Genomic DNA, 17901 nt, shown 5'->3' with positions numbered 1-17901 from the left:
CAGCGAGGTTGTCAATCAAGTATGAGGGGCGGCCCTTTAGAGTTACAGTGACAGAGGAAATTAAGCCCTCCTTTTTCCGCTTCCGAATGGATAGCTGAGCTGTCCTTTGAGTTTTCCTCCTCTCTCCCATTGGACAGCCTTGCTGTCAATCACAGCACGGGACGGGAACCATCGCAGACGGACAGTAGGCGGGAGGAGAGCAAGAACTGCTTAGCGATTGGTTGAAGAGCCGTCAATTCACAATCCCTGTTCTGCGATGGGCTCTCGTGGCCGTCAATCAAGCGCGTGGGCAGGCCGTTCGATGACGCGGGGCGGGACCAACCGTACAGCATTCTCATAGGCCTTCTTGGCCGTTCGTCTGCCTTTTTCCGCCGTCGATTGGTCGAGAGAGCCGTCATTCTTGCGTCACCACCGTTCGATTGGACAGCGTCGGGGAGGGCAGGTCGTTGCGCGGCGGCTGCGCGGGGGGACGCGGCGGGGAGGGACCGACCAGGAATTATTTTTATTTCTTTGTTTCCCGGGGTTATTAAAAAAAAAAAAAAAAGAAAAAAAAAAAGAAAAAGAGGAGGGGGGAGAATTAAAAAAAAAAAAGACAGAAAAAAAAAAAAACAAAAAGAAAAACGACGGCAGCCGCGCAGCGCGAGGAACCCGAGGGCCGCATGGTGCTGCCGTGAGCGGGGCGGCGCGGGGCCGGGAGGCGGCGGGAGGATGAAGCGGCGGAGCGCGGACTGCAGCAAGCTGCGGCGGCCGCTCAAGCGGAACCGCATCGCCGAGGGCATCTACGGCAGGTAGCGAACGGCCGGGGGAGGGGAGGGAAAGGAGGAGTGGGGGGGGGGGGGTAACGCCGGGAGCTCCGCGGCTCCCCGGCCCGGCCGCGCCCCGCCCCCGCCCTGACAGCGGGCCGAGCGACATGGCGACCGCCGCCCCGCAGCCGGACCGCACGTGGGGAGCGGGGAGAGCCGGCGGGCGAGGTGAGGCGAGGCGGGGCTCGGAAAGGAGGGCGCGGTGGGGGGTCCGGCTGAGCGCAGGTAACGGCGGTGGGGGGGAAAGGTGACGGCAGTGCGGGCGGTGCGGTGATGTACGGGGGGAAATCAGCGCTCGGAAGGAAGGGCGGTGAGCCGGTAGGGCTGGGGGGGGAGGGGGGGGGTCGGGGGTCACCGGCAGTGGGGGGGTTGGAAAGGAGCGGGTTTGGAACTGAGGGACGCGGTCAGAGCGCTCACGGGGCAGTGGTTGGGCTGCGTGCTCTGCATGGCCCTTCTCCAACCTTACCGGAGGTCTAACGTCTATGCAAACTGACTTGTGGAAGTTGTCCCGTTTCTGCTTCCAGCCCGGCAGAGGTTTGGCTGTGCTCTGAGTGGAAACCTTGCGCGCTGCAGGTGTTTGCTGTGCAGGAGGATGGGCGGCTGTGGCTGTGACAGGTGTTGGGATGTGCTGCTCTGCTCCTCGTGGGTCCCTGCTCGGGAGAAGGGAGCATCTTGTTTTTGGCTCCCGGCGTTGAGAAAGCAGCGCTCGGATCGTTACGGCGATTGCTTGGAAGTTGTTATGCGGGGTGATTTGTCTTAGTGGAACAGTTTGAGTGTCAGCAGTGGGAATCGCGTGCTGCCCATGGCACAGGGTGGGGAGGGGGAGAGAAAAGGGAGAGCTGGGAAAGGTGTGGAGCAGCACAGAGTGAGTGTGGTTGGGGCAGCATGCAGAGCTGCTGCGTGGAGAGCTGTTGGAGATGCCAGGCTCTTGCAGGAGCTTCTCCTGCAATGTTTTGTATCAGAAATGGGATTTTCAGCCTTTGTTACAGGTGGGGCTTTGATGAGCAGAAGCACGGGGTGGCTTTGAGGTGTTGTTCCGCAGGAAGAGGAGCTGGTCTGCAGGCTGGAAATGGGGCTGGGGGCATTTCCCTCCTGGATTTCTTTATTCCTTGTTTATTCTTTTTTTTTTTTTTCTTCTGTTTTGCTTTTTTTCCTCACTTTCTGCCCATGATTTACATACAGGCAGCGTCTCTATAACGATAGAATTCCAAATCATTAAAATTACTCTGGTTACTGTAGCTATTTACTCAACTTATCTTAATTGCTGCCATCAGCTTACACAAACCCAGTAAATACAGTTATCAGGAGGCAGCACCGCAGTGATACAAACAGAGCAGCTAGGCTGAGCAAACAGCTTGATGAGCACACTTGAATCTTTGCAGGATTTGTGTTTGCTTTTTAATTGAAGACCAATCTTCCCACCCTTGTGCCAATCCTTCAGTGCGCTCACAGAGGGGTGAATGCGGCTGCGAGTTGCAATGCTGAAGAGTTTGGGAGCAGCTGCCCTTCATGCAGCCAACCTTCCCCAGCAAACATGCAGCACCTGCCCTCCCCATCCCTGAAGCTGCTTTTTGCATTTTGGGTGCCATCGTTTCCTGTCCTGCAGAATCCCAAGCTGATATTATGTGCAAAGCACAATGAATTGAGCTCCCTACAGGTGTTACCTGTGCAAAAAGCATTGTGATCCTTATAACAGTGCAGGTCTCCAAAGCCACCCAAGGCTTGGTGAGTGGGGCTCAGAAGGTCTCCACAGTTTACATTCAGAACTTTGCTTTATGCCTTTTCAGCTCTCTGTTGCCATCGTTTTGCAGTTAGCATCTTTTGTCTTTGGCGCTGCACGTCCTTAGGACTTGGGCTGTTGGTTGATGCGTTCATGGCAGCTTGTTGTTGTCGAAGCAATTGAAGTTGACTTCTTGCTGCTGGTCTCCCACTCCTTGTCCTTGACGTATTTCACACCCCACTCTGCTGCTGCTGACTCTGTTGTGTGCTCTCCATCGAGTCCCGCTGGTGGCACAGCAGAGGAGGACCCTTCCCACCACCGCTCCATTCCATTTTGTTGCTGTGTGACCTCTGAGTAAAGGAGCTCCTGCTCACATCTGACCTCAGTTCCCCTCTTTCGGTGTAAAGCTGCTCCCCAAAGAGGAATCCTCCTCCTCCAGCATTTTGCACGTGGGTCAGAAAACTGATTGCCCGGATTTTAGGCATCAGCGGGTGTCAGAACTGCAGGTGTGGGGTCACAGAGCAACGCTGTGCTCTGGGCTGCGCATCAGCGCGTGGCACAGAGGGACAATAGAGGCACCAGAGGGAGAAGCAGCGCTGGGAAGGGCTGATACAAAGCGGGGGGAGGGAGGGGGGCTGCTGCCGCCTTTGGGCCTTGGTTTTATTCTCATAATCTCATTTGAGGGGTGTCAGCGTGCCTTTGTGGTCGGGATCTGTGTGCCTTCCTCCCAAGGGTCCCCGCCAGCTGCAGCGTGCTGCAAATGCACCCTTTTTGTGTTTTGCTTTGTTGTTGTTTTTTTTTTCCCTATGTATGAATTTGAACGTAGATATGTTTAAATGCACCCCTTTGGCAGCTCGGCATCGAAACACCCTTCCCAGTGGCTGCAGTTAAAGGCTTCAAATGCACCTTTAGGTCTTGGCCATGGGGTTCCGTGCTCAGCAGACAATGAGAGAACATCTGCGGTGTGAGGAGGGGGAGGCAGAAACATCTCAGCCCCGAGGATGGGGGAGAGCAGAGCAGGAGAGGAGCACAGCAGCTGTGGCAGCGTCTCTGTTTGCCAGGCTTTGCTTTGTGCAAATCCATTGCAGAGCAAAGGGGAGCTTGAGGCCGAGCATCTGGGCAGAGCAGCACGCCTTCATTGCTGCTGGAACAATAAATGCAGCTGCACGTAAGTCAGCTGTGTTGGACAAGGCTTGATTTTAATGGAGGGCGACCCGTGGTCTAATTATTGTGTATGAAATCTTCTCTCCTGTATTGCAGTTACCGACAGTTTTTATTCCTGACCTTTTAATTAATTAAAAGCAAGAAGTTCTTAAGTTTGTACCATCGTTTGCTTTTTTTTAATCAGTCTTTGTATTGGAAACGCTGAGTGAGATCGCTTTTCTTTTTCCTTTGCAGTACTTTCCTGTACCTGAAGTTCCTGGTGGTGTGGGCACTGGTACTGCTAGCAGACTTTGTCCTGGAGTTCAGGTTTGAGTATCTGTGGCCCTTCTGGCTCTTCATCAGGAGCGTTTACGATTCCTTCAGATACCAGGGCTTGGTGAGTACAGCACGGAGCTGCTGGCCCTCTGTGGGGAAGTCCTGTGAGGCAGCAGGGTCATTTCCACGCTCCACAGCTTATTTCGTGGCCCTGATGCTCACTTCCACAAAAGGAGCTGCCAGGTGGCGATGTGACTTGTGCTCGAGTCTCTTCCTTCTCACTTTGCCTCTTTAATCTGTGGCAAGTGGAAGCGGAACACATGGCTGTCACATAGCTCCCTGCAGGCAGATAGCGTTTGAATTCCTGAGATAAGGGGTTTTGTTTAGATCCCCCTCCATTAGAGCTTCCTTTAAGCCCTCGCCTGTTTAAACATTTACCACCTGGGGAGAGTTCAGTGACGCTGCTGGTTTTTATTTGTAGTGGAATCTTAATGATGGCACTGCATCAGCACTGCGTGTCAGCCATCTTCAAACAAAACAAGGCGTAAATGCAGCAGCTTGGGGACTTGCAGGAGGGGTGGCTGGGGCACAGATATCCTCAGGCTGTACATTGGCTCATGAACGGACAGATCTGTCCTGCCATCAGCCACGCTGCTCTGTTTGCTTGTGCTGGATGATCTTAGTGATCTCCCCCAGCCCAAACGGTGCAGCAGTTTCTTTGCCCTGGTTACAAATCACGCTCACGTTTCTGTGCTGGACTCATTGGTGACGTTTGCTGAATAATCTGAAACACTCTTCTTTCCCTCCTTTCTTTTTAGGCTTTTTCAGTATTTTTTGTGTGCGTAGCATTCACATCAAATATAATATGTCTGCTCTTCATACCAATACAATGGCTGTTCTTTGCTGCCAGCACGTACGTGTGGGTACAGTATGTCTGGCACACAGGTAGGTCGTTGTTCTTTAATTAAACACACTGATTCGAATAGGTATCTTAATTAATTCTTGATCACATGCAGAACCCCTCTTCTATTTGTCAGATTTGCTTTAAGGCACTTTTTACACTGGTAAGAAATGTTTTCTGTTGCCCTTGGTATCCTTGTGTGCGCCCGATATCATCTCTCTTTGTACATCTTGTGGTTAATCTTCACTTAATGATTAACTGCTGGAACTGAAGGTCTGTGAGCAGGAGTTCCTGACTTCAGGACACTCCTGCACAGCTCAACAGGTCCTGAGCAAATGCAAGAGCTCTGAAACAATACGATGCCCTTCCCACTGCTCAACTAATGTGCTGTTTAATTGGGATATCACCATATACCCCCATACATTTAATTCAGGAAGACACCTTGCTTTGCTTAAAGGCAGCTTTTGGTCCCCCAGGACATTGGTGTTTGGGACTCTGGTAATGTTTCTGTGTTAGTCCTGCAGTGAGATGATGGGAGCTTGCAGGATAGCACGGATTGCTTCTCAGCTTGCTGGTGAAAGCAGTCATCTCCCTGACAAGTTAGTCATGGGGAATAATGACAGCGTGGGAGTTCATGGAAAAGACTCTGAACCAGTTGCTGCCCAATATAAAATAGGTTAAAAAAAACCCCCAAACCTGGGTTTATTTTTAGGGTTGTGTTAAGATGTCGAAGCGTTCTCTCAAGCTGTTCTCAGAGCAAAGGCAGCATCTGATGGACCCAGCTTGAACTTCAGCTGTTTAGCTCTGCTTCCCTGCAGCCTTAGGAATTAATCTTTCTTTCATGCTTATTTAAGTTGATGGGAATTTGCTTTTTCTTTTTTTTTTTTTTTTTTTGGAGAAAGTGCTGATCTATTTAGGTAGTGCATTACCTCCCAGAACATCCCTTGTAGCAGAGGGATTTCACCATAGCTTTCCAATTTGCATGGAAGGAAGCAGTTCAAGAGAGACCAAAAGTAGAGAGCATAGTAAACAGAGCAAAGCAAATCACATCAGGGCCTCAAAATAGCACCCACAGCTCCAAACTGGAGACCTGCTTCCAAATAAGCACACAAGACGTCGACGTCGGCGCGTAGCCAGGAACCTGATGAGGTTTGGGGCACGGAGCTGCGATTGAGTTGTGGGATTCTACAGCAGCAGTAACACAGTCAGCAGTGGCTTCCATTGAGCAAGAGGGTTGAGAGCTGAGCTGAGCTTTGCTTGGCTGCTGCAGGGAAGGATCTGTGCTGTGCCCTCCGTTCCTCCACCGTGAGCGGCTCCTGAGGCCCATCTGCTCAGTGCTGGGCCTGGCAGATCCCGAACTTGGGGTGGGGAAGCAGTTCTGGCTGCGAGGTTGGCAGCTGTAACATGAGCTCATCTTCTGCAGCTCCTTCCACTCGCATTCCTGGTCTAAATACGGCGCTGTGCCGCGCTGTGCAGTTTGCTCCACCTCTGCTGGTTTCCGCCGGTGCCTCGTAACAGCAATCAAACAAGATAAGGAGGCAGGCGATCAGAACCACCTTAAAGACATCCCAGATACTTTTATCAAGCAAAAAAACTCCCAAGCTCTTACAGTTCCACTTATAAATGTCTGAAAATTGCCCGCTGCCTTTTGGAAACCTTTAAAAATGGCTGTCGAATGTCTGCTGCTTGTCGTATGGTACTGAGGTGTTTCTCTCTCTCTCTTTTCCCCTGTCTCTCCTTCCCTCTCTCCCCTCCATAGAGAGGGGTGTGTGTCTACCAACAGTATCACTGTGGATACTTTTTGTTTATATCGAAGCAGCAATTAGATTTAAAGATTTAAAGAACTTCCACGTGGACCTTTGTCGTCCCTTCGCAGCACACTGGTAAGTCCCCTTTGCTCATTAACATTTCTTATTAAGCACTTATTATTAAACCAGAGGGGTCAATACCCGGGGCTTTGGGTGTTGCTTCAGGGTTTGGCCGTTTGATTCTCCCTCTCACAGCTGTCCTTAAGCATTCTGTCCATAACGTTGTGTTACACCCTGACCAAGTGTGGTTGTCCTGGAGGTATTTGTGATATTTGTGGGAGCTCTTGTCATCCATTTACAAATCCTGTACCTTTGTAACGAGTGGAAGGCAAAAGTGGCACAGAAATATTTTCACTCATGATTCATGTATTCCATTAAGACGATTTTCTCTAATGAAGAATGCTTCTCATCCAGAGGTGCACTTCTCTACCACAGGTTTGTAGTGTACACAAGGCTTTGCTGGGATAATGTGTGTCCTCTTTGGTTCCCAGAGTATTTGGTCCATTTCTCCATGGGACAGCCCTCATTCATTTGGCATCTGTCAGTTTCATTTCTGTTATCCACGCTGTGCAAATAAACCCCTTAAACACGAACTGAATTCTGCTCAGGTTACAGAAACAGTTCAGGAGCTGTGAAGAAAAGTCTTTCTATTGCTGAATTAGATGCAGACATCTCAGCTTGTCATCAGGGTTTTCAAACTGGAGCTACAGCTGGCTTTGCTCAGCATCACAAAAGGAGCACTGGCAGATGCATATGCAAATGGTTCTTGCATTCTGGAAGCGTACTTAGAAATGCAGATCATGCAGATCGTGCAGTGCTGTTACTGAGCAAAGAGTGGGAAGACTTCCATGGTTCACGCAGTCATTTAGATGGGAGTTTTCCCCAGTGTAGGAACGCCTGCTGTGTTCAAAATGCAGAGTTGTGGTGCTTTGTTACGATGCTTGCCAAAGACAATGTATTTTTATATGCAGGTGTTTGCACGGCCCCTCAGGACCAAAACCAGATTGCAGTTGGCTGCTACCTCCTGGAGAGATGCACGGTTGCACCTTGCACTTGTCCAGCAGCTGGCACTGCCATGCACCATGCAATTGCATCCTTGTAGTCATTTATGTTGCAATTAGTCTGTAACGAGCTGTAGCTTGGTAACAAACTCTCTCCATTCTTATCATAGCACAGCACAAAAGTTCTGTGGATCACTGTGTGAAAAATTGTAATTCAGATGCGCTCGCAGCTTTGCACTTCATTCATTTACATTTGGAATAATAAAGTTGCTCTTTTTTTTTCCTGTAGCATTGGTTACCCTGTCGTCAGTTTGGGCTTTGGCTTTAAAAGCTACGTCAGCTACAAAATGCGTTTAAGAAAACAAAAAGAGGTGCAGAAGGAGAACGAGTTCTACATGCAGCTCCTGCAGCAAGCGCTGCCCCCGGAGCAGCAGATGCTGCAGCGGCAGGAGAGGGAGGCAGAGGAAGGTGAGCTGCTCCTCCTGCTCTTTGTTCCACCAGCGCCTCAAGGTCCTGCTGCTTTCATCCCTTGTGATCCCAGAGGAGGCTGAAAGAAACCTTTGGTTTGGTTTGGTCTGACCCTAGAATGGCCTGGGTTGCAGAGGAGCACAGTGCTCATCCAGCTCCAACCCCTGCTGTGTGCAGGTCGCCAACCAGCAGCCCAGGCTGCCCAGAGCCACATCCAGCCTGGCCTTGGATGCCTGCAGGGATGGGGATCCACAGCCTCCTTGGGCAACCTGTGCCAGTGCCTCACCACCCTCTGGGTGAAAAACTTCCTCCTCATATCCAACCTAAACTTCCCCTGTCTCAGCTTAAAACCATTCCCCCTTCTCCTGTCACCATCCACCCTCACAAACAGCTGTTCTCCCTCCTGTTTGTATGTTCCCTTCAAGTAATGGAAGGCTACAATGGAGTCTCCCTGGAGCCTTCTCTTCTCTGAGCTAAACAAGCCCAGCTCCTCCAGCCTTTCCTCATAGAGGTGCTCCAGCCTCTGATCATCTCAGTGGCTCCTCCAAGAGCTCCACATCTTTCTCATGTTGGGGGACCCAGCTCTGACTGCAGCGCTGCAGATGGGGCCTCACAAGATCCAAGCAGAGGGGCACAATCACCTCCCCTCCCTGCTGGCCACCCATTTTTTTTCTTCTTGGGTTTGGGTTTGTTTCATTTTTGCTAAGCAGACTCTTAATGATTGCCTTCAGCAGAAGAGATGGTTGTAGACGCCACCGTTTTTCTCCGTGTCATAATATTGATTGATTTTTAACAAACTAATTACTTTTTTTCTTTATTTTGGTATTGCAGCCAAAGGATTATCTGAGATGGATTCCTCGATACTTTTGCAGCACAATGGAGGCATTCCAGCCAATAAAAAATTATCTGCAACGTTGCCAGAGCTAGAATATAGAGAAAAAGGGAAAGAAAAGGACAAGGATGCTAAGAAACACAATCTCGGAATAAATAACAACATTTTGCAACCCGTAGACTCTAAAATACAAGAAATTGAATATATGGAAAACCATATCAATAGTAAAAGATTGAACAACGATCTCGTGGGAAGTACAGAAAACCTCTTAAAGGAGGACTCATGCACTGCCTCATCCAAAAATTACAAGAACGTCAGTGGGGTTGTGAACTCCTCCCCACGCAGCCACAGTGCGACCAACGGGAGCATCCCCTCAGCAGCCACGAAGAACGAGAAGAAGCAGAAGTGTCCGAGCAAGAGCCCCAGTGCACATAAGGACTTAATGGAGAATTGTATTCCCAATAACCAGCTCAGCAAACCAGATGCGTTGGTGAGGTGAGTTTCGTTGGAACGCAGTGCAGGAGCCTCTCGTGGCGCCAGGCTTTGGGGGGTGGTTGGGGTTTTGTTGGGGTTTAGGTTCTTAGTTGGTCTTCTGAGGGAGATGTAAGCTGTGGTCTCGTAGGGAGGACAGAGCTGGCTGGCAGTGGGGTGAGGCAGGCAGCAGGCAGCCTGCTGGGGTCTGTTCCCAACTTTTGCCTCCCGTGGCCACATGGTGTTCAGCAAACAGCTTCCAGTGTCCCTCAGGATGTGGTCCTCACCGACCTCACAGGGTGTTGCGAGGCTCTGGATGGCTGTCATTGGAGGAAAGGCACGAGGAAAATGTGGAGAATGCTCATTGCAGAGCTCAGGGCATTCTTGGCAAGCATGCCCAGGTGATTTTTCCATCCCCAGGGAATTCAGAGGGGCTCGGTGGTACTTGGGCAGGTTTTGGTTTCTCATCTGGTGGTGGGGTCTCTTTTTCCTTCTGAAACATTTGGATTTTGCTTTCAGTTCACAAATACAGATGCAATTATCAGCTGCCCTCCGACTCCTTGATGCAATCACTCGAACTTGCTGTGCTTGTGAGCTGCATTACTGCTCACTAACCAGTTTAAATGCAGGCCACAGCACTTGAACAGGACAGCAAAGATGGGAGAGCTCTCATCTCGATGTCCACTCGCCTGAAGTTCGCCCTGAGGAGCTGCTAGCAGTGGCACAGCGCCCATAGAAGAACTGAAGTGCTGCATGCTCACGTTGGCAGCAGGGGCAACGAGGGCAAAACAAAGAACAGCTCTCTTAGCAAAGCACTCTGGGTCGTGTAGAACTTCAGTTTTTGTAGCCAGGTGATTATGGAGCAGTGTAACCAAAGGGACACAGCGTTCATCAGTGGGTGATGGACAGCTGGAAGCAGCAGCCTGAGCTGTCTTTGCCTTCCCAAGGCAGTAAGGGAAACGATCCATCTTGGAGGGGACTGCTCAGTCGTCTGCTTTGTTACTGGGAGCAGTAATGATAGGCAGCAGTGCTGAAGGAAAAAAGAAGCATATCTGTGTTTCTAGTAATGAGAAACAAAGAAATTGGCATTGGCTCTGTATGCACAGAAGAGCTCAGACTTGCTTTTTAACAGCAGAACATTTGGGGGCTGAAGATGAGCACGAGGCTCACGCCAGAGGATGCAAGAAGTGCGCTTCTTTATTTTTTTAAATGGGAACTGATCTTTTTTTTTTAATGAATTACCACTAATTTTGGCAGATCTGATTGTTGTAATGAGAGAAACCAGGCAGGAAACATTTGGTCCTTACCCTGTGATGGATTATTGGCTTCCTAACTCGTACAGGGAGGACATTTTCCTGCTGTCGGATTGTCACGATGGAGCTCAAGGTGTTGAAGTAACTTGTTGTCCTCAGCATGAAGCATTCATTTGCTTAGTGCTGTCACTGTTTGCCCACTATGATTTTTCTTCTATCTATGCATACATATACAATGTACTTTTTATTCATTATTTTATCTTAAGATATTAATTTCAAACATGTGGGGAACGCAAAGCTGAGCTGGGGGCCTCTCATTACAAACTGGTGTTTCTATTTAACCCATTTGAGATGAAAATATATTAACAAATAAGCTTGCATGACTTGCTAAGGCTGCAATTAAGTGTATGGCAGATTCTCTCAGGTCAGGAGGAATTGAAACTAACTTCACCAAGTCCTGAACTATGGGTAACAGAACGCAGGTACGTTTTGTGCTTGGAGGAAAAAACCAACTGTGTTTAGTGAGAATTCAGGGGTGCAGAGCATCACTGACACAGCCTGAATGAGGTGAGAAAAGCGAAAATGTGCTCTTGTGGTCACCTGGCAGCCCTGGGGGTTTCTCAGCCTTATCAGTTTCATTTCTGCATGGAGGGAAGGAGGCGATTCCATCAGGTGTTGCACAGTGCTGCAGTGGTGGAGGGGAACAGAATTCCCATGGGGGTTGTGAAGGGTTTGCACAGCTGTACGTAGAGCTGTGTGTGTAGAGTTACCTAACAGATGATACAGCAAGGAGAGGCATCATGTCTGAACTGATCGTCTGATGCACTGGGACCTTTGGGTAACGGGGAATTGCAGTCTTTTAAACTGAACACCCTCTTTTAAAATTGTCTGTCTTAGGTTGGAACAAGACATTAAAAAGTTAAAGGCTGACCTGCAAGCAAGCAGGCAGATCGAGCAGGAGCTGCGTAGCCAGATCAGTTCTTTGACCAACACAGAACGGGGAATTCGGTCTGAGATCGGGCAGCTCCGGCAGGAAAACGAGCTGCTCCAGAACAAGTAGGTGCTCTGTACAGCTGTGTGAGATGGATGCTGATGGCTGGAGTTTGCTGGAGGGGGAAATGCTGTGTTAAGACTTGACAAAGTATGAGGTGCTTGCAAGAAAGCAAGACTCACCTGGGACTTGTGACAGTAGAAAGTGAAAACCTGTGCTAAACCCCATACCTGATTTCTTCCAGATTGCACAATGCTGTACAAATGAAACAGAAAGACAAGCAAATGATCAGCCAGCTGGAGAAGAAACTAAAGGCAGAGCAAGAGGCAAGAGCCTTTGTAGAAAAACAATTAATGGAAGAAAAGAAGAGAAAGAAGTTGGAAGAAGCGACTGCTGCACGTGCTGTTGCATTTGCTGCTGCTACAAGGTGTGTGGTTCTGCCCCAGAAGGAATATCAGCTCCAGAAGATGTCTCAGATGATGAATGCACTCTGAGTTTACAAAGGTGATCAGGGGGCTGCAGCAGCTCCCCTATGAAGGCAGGCTGAGGGAGCTGGGCTTGTTCAGCATGGAGAACAGAAGGCTGTGGGGTGACCTCAGTGCAGCCTGCAGTACCTAAAGGGAGCCTAAAACAGGAGGGGAATCAACTCTTGGAAAGATAACAGCAGGACAAGGGGAAATGGTTTGAAGTTGAGGGAGGGCAGATTGAGGTTGGATGTCAGGGGGAAGTTCTGTGCTGTGAGAGTGGTGAGGTGCTGGAACAGCTGCCCAGAGAGGCTGTGATGCCCCGTCCTTGGAGGTGTTCAAGGCCAGGTTGGATGGGGCCCTGGGCAGCCTGGGCTGGTATTGAATGTGGAGGTTGGTGGCCCTGCATTGGTGGGGGGTTGGAGTTTCATCATCCTCAAGGTCCCTTCCAACCCTGGCCATTCTGTGATTCTGTGAGTTATCAGCTGTACAGTGGCTGTGCTGGCAGAGAGCTGTTGTGCCCTGTGTGGGTCAGTCTTCTCAAAACAGAACCTCCCCTTTCACATGGGGGCTGTGCATCAAGGTTTCATGCAGTGACCTTGGCCAAAATGGCCTTTATGTTGCTCCTCAGAAATCTGCTGCTGTAGCCACTGACTGGCAGTGCTCAGCACAGTGATATTTCAGTATTCATGCAGGTGTAAGATGGAATGGTTTTTAACATGAAAATGTGATGCAAGTGACAGTGATGGCAGTGATCCAAGTGTCTGAAAAGCTTTATTTCAGCTTTTCTGTTCTCCATCCTTCATAAACGTTCCAGGCAACTTCCCACTGCTCAAGGTGTAAAATTGGGGAACTCCGTGGAGTTTTTCATTGTTGCCATAGGGAAAATTTCCTACTGAAAAGAGCAAAGTTACCTTTCCTTTCTTATCCATCAATACTGGTAGTACTTGTCATGTAATAAGCAATCCCGGGCTCACAGCCTCCTGCTTTTATTCACTGTCTTCTCTTTCAATGCTTTTTCTGCAGAGGAGAATGTACCGAAACTTTACGGAATCGCATCCGAGAGCTGGAGACAGAGTGCAAGAAGCTGAGCATTGACATCAAGCTGAAAGAAGATCAGATACGAGAACTAGAAATGAAAGTTCAGGTAACAAGAAAGCGCCAGGGCTTAGAGCAGCATCACAGCAAGCAGTCTCAAGGGTGTGAGAGCTCTGGATCTACGCAAGAGGCAATGAACACCTCCAAGAATTGGTCTCTTCAGATGTGTTTCTTGCATGTCTTGCATCAGAGTTTGTAAGAAGATGGGGATGAGAAAGGTTACAGGTCTCAGCTCCACGCCACTCCAGTGTTTAAATGATTTGGGTTGATTTTCTTTTCCCCACACCAATGGTCAGGATAGACTGAGGAAAACATAACATCCACTACACCTTATGTCCTGTGTGAGGCCTTGTTGGCAGTCTGTGTTGTTTTAAATGTTGGCAAGTAAGGAATTCAACAACAAAAACCCCAACCATCTAGAAATAGCCATTCCCAACCACAAGGTGACTGACTTCCATGCAATAATTGCTCCCTCCTTTTCACTTCTCTACATTTCTGGGTTTGCATCAGTTTGGTTAAATGTGAAAAGCACGCAAAGATGAAGAAGTCCCTCCCATCAGACAACTGAAATAGCTTACAATGCAGTCAGTCTTTATTTAGTATAGCTTCAAACTTCCTGGTAAGGGCTTTGTCCCCATTCCAGCTGCTTTCATATTCCACAGCTTGGCTCTTTGTGCTTGCAGAAGAGCTCTGTGCAGCTCTCAGCTGGGAGGGATGGGTGAAAGGTCTCACAGACAGCAAGGAGCTGAGGAGCAGGGAAACGGGACTGAAGTTCTTTGCTGTGAGAGTGGTGAGGTGCTGGAACAGCTGCCCAGAGAGGCTGTGATGCCCCGTCCATCCCTGGAGGTGTTCAAGGCCACGTTGGATGGGGCCCTGGGCTGGTATTGAATGTGGAGGTTGGTGGCCCTGCATGGCACAGGGGGGTTGGAGCTCCGTGATCCTCGAGGTCCCTTCCAAATCTGTTCATTCTGTGGACCTGCTCACTGCACTGTAGCTGCTGTTTGTACAGTATGGCTTTAATCACTTGTGTGATGGTCATGTGTAATTACTGCAGGTGATACTACAGCGTCCTCAATTAACCATCATTTTAATTTGACTGTATTAATACCAGGCCCAGTAGCGTGCTTGTAAGAAAGGGAAAGATTTCTCAGTCCAGCTCATCCGTGAAACCTACAGGAATATTTGTCCTCATTGCTCCTACAGGAACTGAGGAAGTACAAGGAAAACGAGAAGGATACGGAGGTGTTGATGTCAGCACTTTCAGCCATGCAGGATAAAACGCAGCACTTAGAGAACAGCCTGAGCGCAGAGACGCGGATCAAGCTGGATCTTTTCTCGGCGTTAGGAGACGCGAAACGGCAGCTTGAGATCGCCCAAGGTAACAGAGAGTGGTGGGGAGGGTTGGAGATGGGGAATCCTGGGGTCCCCCCCCAATCCAAGCCGTCTTGGGATGTCCTCTGTTTTTTATAAATGGTTTCCTCAAAGCTGGAGATCTTTGAAAGAGCCAGAAGATAAGATAGCAGCGCTGTCTGTTGGCACCGGCCCTCGATCTGAAGCAAATAGACCGAAATGGGGGGGGGGAAAAACCCAAAGGTCCCCCTGTCGGTAAGCAGAGAGGTGTCCGTGTTGCAGTGCCACCAGGGGGAGCTTGGAGCCAGCGTTTAACCTGCGGGGCTGTCTGTTAGCTGGGAGCCCTGGAGCCAAAGGAAGTAAAGTCTTGGTTCAGTAGCTGTGGAATTTCCTCGAAGGAGTTCGTTTGCAGGAAGGCTTTCTTACAATGAGAATCCTTTTTTTTCTGTGCTCTTTATGCTGTTACATAAATCATGAGTCTGTGAGTGTGGGGGTGGTGTGGAACGCAGGGGGTGTAGAGAAATGGTGTGGACAGCTTTGGGAATCAGGAGAATAACGTGTTCAGTGACCCCCCATGGGGTGGCTGTGACAAATGGGACAGTGCAGGATCAAAATCATTTTGGCACCGTGCAGCTGTGGATCCAAACAGTGCAAAACGGAATATTAGATGTGACGGTGTGACGTGGTGCTGTAAGCATCTGACACAGAGGGGCAGCTGCACCCTCTGTCTTTTGCTTTTGCTGTTAGCAGATCAAAAAGCCAAATCCCTTCGTGGCGTTTGGCTTCAGCTGCTCATCACAGGTGATGGAGAAAGGTGAGAAGGTGCAGCTGTTTCTCAGCGACGCTCTTTGCCATTTCAGGGCAAATCATTCAGAAAGATCAGGAAATCAAGGAGCTCAAACAGAAGATTGCCGAAGTGATGGCAGTAATGCCCAGCATCACCTACACCGCAGCCACCAGCACGCTCAGCCCCGTTTCCCCACATTACTCTTCCAAATTTGTGGAGACCAGCCCTTCTGGACTCGATCCCAATGCCTCTGTTTATCAGCCCATGAAGAAATGAATGCCAACTCTGGTTTTGCCCGGCGACGTCGCCGTGCTGAAGGCTTCACACAGGAGTGTCTCTTGCAGTCCAAGATGAAATTGTATCGTGTGAGACTGTTATTTGTTGTCATTAAAACAGGAGAAAAAACAAACAAAAACCCATCTGATCGACTAGAACTGCCCATCAGTTTTTCTTGTAAATTTTTAGAAACCTCACAGAACTTTGCAATTTATTTTCCTTGGCCAATGCATTAAAAACGATTCTTGGTTTTCAAGTAGCCAATTTTGCCTTCTTATGTACTTGTGCATGGTTTCCTCTTGAAAATACAGGGCTTTGCTTGATTTTGAACCCTTTCTTCTCCCGTTGTTTTTATTTTTCAACAATCGAGTTGAATTTGCCAATCAGATTCATTGAGAAATAGTGAGGAAAAACCTTTTGTTTTGACAGTGAAAGGGTTAAATAATCCAACAAAGCTTTGATTGATAGATGTGTTAAATACAAATAGGAGGCGTTGAGGAAGAGAAATTAATTCCCCCGTCCAAGGACCAAACCAAATTCAGGGGTGTTGCTTAAGGGAAAGCAGGAGGAAATGGGTGAGGATGCGACCGTGGTTGTTGTGTGAAATATTTATGCTCCCGTTGGTGTCTCTGGTCATTGAGAACTGCTGACAGTCTTGTTCACAGTGCCTTGGGAAAAGACATTTCAAGAGGAAACTTGATAGTTTAAACTATTTTTCCCCCCTTCGCTGTCATCTAGCTTTATATCAAGCTCATTACAGAGTCTGCTGCAAATTGTACATGGTAATTTGGATGTTCATCATAAACCAAGGTTACATCTTCTGTTTATTTCGATATAAACTCAGCAGTGTTCTGTAACTTGCCTTGATGATACAGCATCACAAAAGGCACAATATTAACCCAGGAAGCGTTGTGAAGGCAGAGCTGTGCAATGTACTGTATACAAGAGACTGTAAAGCTGGCTAATAAAAGCTGCAGTTCTGGTTTTTTATTATTATTACTTTTTTTCTATCACCTCATGTGTGCAAACTTAAACAGAGCTGAATATTTTTTTCAGCCGTTGTGCCAAGGAGGTTTTGAAGGAGTTTTTGAAATTGCAGAAAGGTTTGAGTTAAAATGTGTGCTGTAGGTTGGTAGAAGAAACGTTGGCACTGCTGACATCCAAAGGGCTGCAGATGATTTTGAGGGTGGGGGTTGAAAGGATGGGAAACAAAACAATGGGGAGGAGCAGAATAAACTCAACACTGGGTTTGCAAACAGGGAGTCGGAAAGACAAAGGGCTTCTGAAAGGCTTTTTGTTAAGGCTTCCTGCTAATTGGTGCAGCTCATTTAAAAAACAAACAAACACAACGAAGCAGGACACACAAGGCAGTAAAAGTATTAAAGTTTCATCATTTCCAGCACAGATATTTTATTCTGGGATAAACTTGGAACTTCAGCCAGGTGTGCACATTGCTGTCTACTGCATTTTTGGCTCATCCTTTGTAATCCTCACCACCACTCACCACTGCTGGAAGTTTCCCATTGTTGCACAGAACTCTTTGAAAGGGGGGATAACGGCAGGACAAGGGGAAATGGTTTGAAGTTGAGGGAGGGAAGATTGAGGTTGGATGTCAGGGGGAAGTTCTTTGCTATGAGAGTGGTGAGGTGCTGGAACAGCTGCCCAGAGAGGCTGTGATGCCCCGTCCTTGGAGGTGTTCAAGGCCACGTTGGATGGGGCCCTGGGCAGCCTGGGCTGCTGTGAAATGTGGAGGTTGGTGGCCCTGCGTGTGGCAGGGGGTTGGAGCTTCATCATCCTTGAGGTTCCTTCCAATCCTGGCCATTCTGTGGACACGAAATGGCATCACTGACCTTTTTTTGTGCTGAGGTTCCCCGTTTTGCTGCCTCCTTCGGCACCTTTTGCAGTCAGTGCTGAGGTTCCGGTATTCGGCCTCGGCTGCGTTCTTTTCCCTGTGGGGTTACCGCTGTTAGCAGATCCAGTGCAGAACCTTTTGCAGCCTACGTGAATGCGGGATAAAGCATAAAGACGGGCCGCCATCGCCTCACCTCAGAGCCTGCGCTGGCTGCCATCGGAGCGCAGCCACGTCTGCAACCGCTTAGTGCTAAAAGAACAACCCCGGCCTGCATGGCTCTATGGGAAAGGGGGAAAAAGGGGCGAGAATCCATTTGCACTGAACCGCAGCGGCACTGAGCGGCGGAACGCCCGGAGCGACTGCGCTCTCCAAGCGCCTCACGTCGCCTCGCGTCATTACGTCACGTC

The 17901-nt window shown here is 49.0% G+C and overlaps 1 protein-coding gene across 1 annotated transcript; it reads left to right on the top strand.

Moving 5' to 3' along the window:
- The first annotated feature begins 583 nt into the window (after positions 1-583).
- Positions 584-15898, top strand: MACO1 (macoilin 1). The gene is made up of 11 exons (XM_048969171.1): positions 584-788; positions 3922-4063; positions 4761-4887; positions 6603-6726; positions 7942-8120; positions 8952-9447; positions 11574-11732; positions 11912-12094; positions 13158-13278; positions 14433-14607; positions 15440-15898. The coding sequence occupies exons 1-11, from the start codon at positions 709-711 to the stop codon at positions 15640-15642; spliced, it is 1989 nt and encodes a 662-aa protein (XP_048825128.1). The 5' UTR covers positions 584-708; the 3' UTR covers positions 15643-15898.
- Positions 15899-17901: the final 2003 nt, after the last annotated feature.

Source organism: Lagopus muta, chromosome 23, assembly GCF_023343835.1.
Source record: "Lagopus muta isolate bLagMut1 chromosome 23, bLagMut1 primary, whole genome shotgun sequence".
In the NCBI taxonomy this organism is placed as follows: Eukaryota; Metazoa; Chordata; class Aves; order Galliformes; family Phasianidae; genus Lagopus; species Lagopus muta.
This window is presented reverse-complemented; position numbering and strand designations above follow the sequence as displayed.